This window comes from Pyricularia grisea (genome assembly GCF_004355905.1).
Source record: "Pyricularia grisea strain NI907 chromosome Unknown Pyricularia_grisea_NI907_Scaffold_13, whole genome shotgun sequence".
Lineage (NCBI taxonomy): Eukaryota > Fungi > Ascomycota > Sordariomycetes > Magnaporthales > Pyriculariaceae > Pyricularia > Pyricularia grisea.
Window position 1 is genome coordinate 74,965 of NW_022156725.1, and position 3,772 is coordinate 78,736.

The window sequence follows — 3,772 nt, forward strand, 5'->3', positions numbered from 1 at the left end:
ACGAAGAGGTGTGCAACACGAGTGCAGAGATGGGGAGGTGTGCAACACGCATGCAGAGATGGGGAGGTGAAAAGTAGCATTAGTGGCAGGGTAGGTAACAATAGCCCTCGTCAAACACTCGGCATGGACTTGGAACTTTTGCCGGTAACCACGCCCTACTGTACATAATCTGCTTCTTCATCCTTGTACATTGGCGGGACATATATGGGTCCCACCCAAGACAGGGGTTTGAGGGGAAGCGAGTGGACCGTGCAAGTGGAGGAAATTATGTTGGAGAACGCCTTTAAAAAAAGAAGAAAGGAGCGGTGTGACAGGACTAGTAGCCCTAGAAGTGTTGTTGGCTTGAGCCTTTAAATATCTTTCTTTTGTGAATAGTTACGCGTTGTCCAATATGGTGAATTGGGAGCCTGTTTTTAGTATTTTTAATGTACAATTTTGTCCCCGCTTGCTAGGAACCCACGTACTGTACAAGCTGATTTCGTGGGGATGATATCGCTATCACCAATCATTCCCAGCCTTATGTAACTGCTAGACGAATTTCCCACTCGATCTGTTAGGAGAACTGAATTGTCCCGCCGCGATCTTTGGGGCTACTCGACCGGGGTTACGTTTTCCCGTACACCTTGCACAATCGAAGACTGCCCCACAATCAACGCCACCCTCGCCGAGGGATGGTGACTGGCTTTTACTATGCAAAGGTACTTCAACAATTTCCCGGTTGGTGAGACAGTGGGTGGTGCAGAGCGAAAGAAAAGTATATCTCCTTCATTGGACTAAATATTTTGCACGTTCGTCAGGTCACACACCAGCACCCTGACCATGACCTTCATGATCCCGGCCGACCGTAATCGCCAGGCTGGACGTGTCTACTGGGGGCCCCTGGTCCGAAGCTATACCAAGTTAAGTGAAAAAATGGGTTCCATTGAGAAGAATGTCGAGAGTGGCAACAAAAGCAGTATTCACCCCCGAATTTTTACCCGCAAGCATTCGTTAATTGGACTTTTGACGCTCCACTTGACTGCGGGGTACATGACCCACGGCGTAGCACAGTAACAAGGTAGGCTCGTTTGTTTCCATACCCTGCCTTCGGGCTTCTTTCTCGAGACCCAACCAAAGTTAATAGGACGGGGAAGAGTTCAGCACCATGTTTCCAGCTTAAGTCATAAATTTTCCTCACAATTTTCCTAGGTTAGCACAATTTTCCTTCCAATTTTTCGTCGTCTCCCTAATTACACATATCCGCAATCCTTGTCTTTGATGCGCAACTGTTCATCATAGACGTTCATGTCCTATCAAGTTAGTTGTGACCAAAGCCCTTTTTATGTTCATTTCAAGCTAACACTGTTCAGGAAGCATTGGGTCTGCTCAAGACCCGCGTCAAGATATTTTCTCCCATTGCCAACCGTGGACTGCAGAAGCGCAACGATGACCTCTCCCGTGTACGACGATGGGGCAAAGCTCTGGGTCATGACGTATGTTGCAGTCCCTTTTACGTTTTGCTGCACTAGAACCTCTCGTTAACCTGTTCTTAAATACGAACAGCGGAAAACCTTTGACGTGATCCACGTTACTGGAACTAAGGGCAAAGGCACTACTTGTGCTTGGACTCAAGCCCTGATACAGTCCTATTTTCAATCGAATTCGATCAACGCCAAGGTTGGGCGCTACACGTCGCCGCATCTGTACACACCACGCGAGCGTATTGCTATCAACTCTGTTCAGGTGTCTGAAAATGTTTTTGCGAAACATTTCTTTCAGGTCTGGAATACCATCCTTGCCGATGTCAATGGAAACAGTGAAAGCATGCCTGGATTTTTGCAATTCATGGCGCTTTTGTCCGCAGAAATCTTTAACCGTGTGGGTGTCGCCGTTGCTGTTTATGAAGTTCACGCGGGCGGCCGCTTTGACGCGACAAATATGTGGGACGATACAATGGTTTGTGGGTTCAACACCATCGCCCTTGATCATGTTCCAATGCTGGGAAACAATGTCAAGGAGATTGCTCGGAATAAGGCTGGGATATTGAAGTCCGGATGCCGCGCCTTTTCCGTTCAACAATCAAACGATGCGCGTCAAGAACTGGAGGCGGAGGCGGCACAGCTCAAATGCGACTTGAACTTCGTTGAGACCAATGAATCACTCATTCCCAAGGACCCCAGCGGCAAAGATCTTCGGCCAGCAGATCTCAACAACCTTCAGCTGGCAATCGAACTTGCCAACGCATATCTGTTTTCCAAGCATAACGGAAGACTAAGTTCAAAACACGTTGCCGAGGCGATGCACATCTACAACCTGCCGGGACGCGCACAGATACTTGAGGAAACGGAGTCATCGACACGATGGTATCTGGATATAGCACATAATGATATCAGTATTCCGGTAGCGCTTGACTGGTTCATCTCCGAAGTGTGGCAGGCTGGGCACCACCCCCGAGTACTGATATTTGGGGCTTCGTCAGCTCAGCGGAACACTGACGACGTTGTCAGAACGCTTGTTCGCAGCTGCATTGCACGGGGTTTTACTTTCGACGAGATCGTTCTCGCTAGCCATCAAAGTTCTTTAGATGAGTCCATCCTGTTCACGAAAGACGTGGCTTGCAGAACTATGGATCTTTGGAAGGAGATGAAGGTGGTGCCTTCGTTCCAAACTATCGAGCAGGCTATCAAGTCGATAAGACATGCCGATCTTGGATACCAGGTTCTCATCACTGGATCGGCTCATCTTGTATCGTCTGCGATGCTAGCCATGCAGTCACAGACAGAACGTTAGTGCTCTATATAGTAGCAATCATGCCTATCGCCCACTGCATTTCGCCAGATCGTCAAGTATAATGAGGTGCTTTTGTTTTCAGAGAGGAAAGGGCAACCCGTTGCATCAAGAAGCAAACCCTTCGACTTAATAATTACGTCTCATCTTATTGTTCCCTATTCTACAATTAGCACGCGCTAGCAGATTAGGCTGAGGTCGTAACAGTAATCATGCCATTTGGATCTAGGATGTAACCAGCATGTTCTTTGACATGGGTGTCTGCCAACTAGCATTTGTTGACCCCTTTACAAGGATCCGCCCTGCAGTTTCTTTCTGGAATTAGACGAGATCAATAATGCCATTAGAGGTTTTTTATCTTTACAATATCTTCCAATTCCCTGATGCTTTTGTTTGTTTTGCTAGGAAATCAAAGCAGTTGCATATTCATCATGTCGCTGTGCTGTGATTGCTAGCAAGGGTCCAGGCCAGCAAGAAATAGCAACAAAGCAATTTTTTTTAAAAAAAAAAGCGACAGCACATGTAGTCTTCAAAACAGGTATACGAAGAGCTTGCACCACGATGAGCTCATCTGGTCAACGTCACAAGTCAACCGACAGCTCGCAATTGTGCACAATCATCATGCAGATAATCTGGCCCTATCGCCTGGGCAACAATGTCGGTCATGGTGAAGCAGGAGGGTGTTTACATTGGGAACCTGCGATTGGCAAGATCCACTATCAACAAAGTGGGCCCAGCAGCAAGCACATCACACCGTTACCAGCCAAGCCTTGAAGATAATTAGCAAGTGGGAGTGGGGCAGCCCAAAATCACGATGGGCTTTGAGGTCGACAAAACTTCAACCGATGTACCAGCACCCGAAAGCATAGCGATTCTCAAGGTATATGTGGCTTGCCACAGTTTGCATAGTCATCCTACCGCATGCAACAAAAGTGATGTGATCACCCCGGGTTTTAAATAAGCTGAGCTGCATTTTCTGAGCCATTTGGATGTGATATGCCTGGCA

General features: G+C 47.5%; 1 protein-coding gene across 1 annotated transcript; it reads left to right on the top strand.

The window, feature by feature from the left end:
* Window positions 1-1,284: 1,284 nt before the first annotated feature.
* PgNI_12516 (uncharacterized protein) lies at window positions 1,285-2,769 on the top strand (the record flags this gene model as incomplete). The annotated part of the gene is made up of 3 exons (XM_031132464.1): window positions 1,285-1,296; window positions 1,350-1,472; window positions 1,543-2,769. The coding sequence occupies 3 exons, from the start codon at window positions 1,285-1,287 to the stop codon at window positions 2,767-2,769; spliced, it is 1,362 nt and encodes a 453-aa protein (XP_030976002.1).
* Between the last annotated feature and the right edge of the window lie 1,003 nt (window positions 2,770-3,772).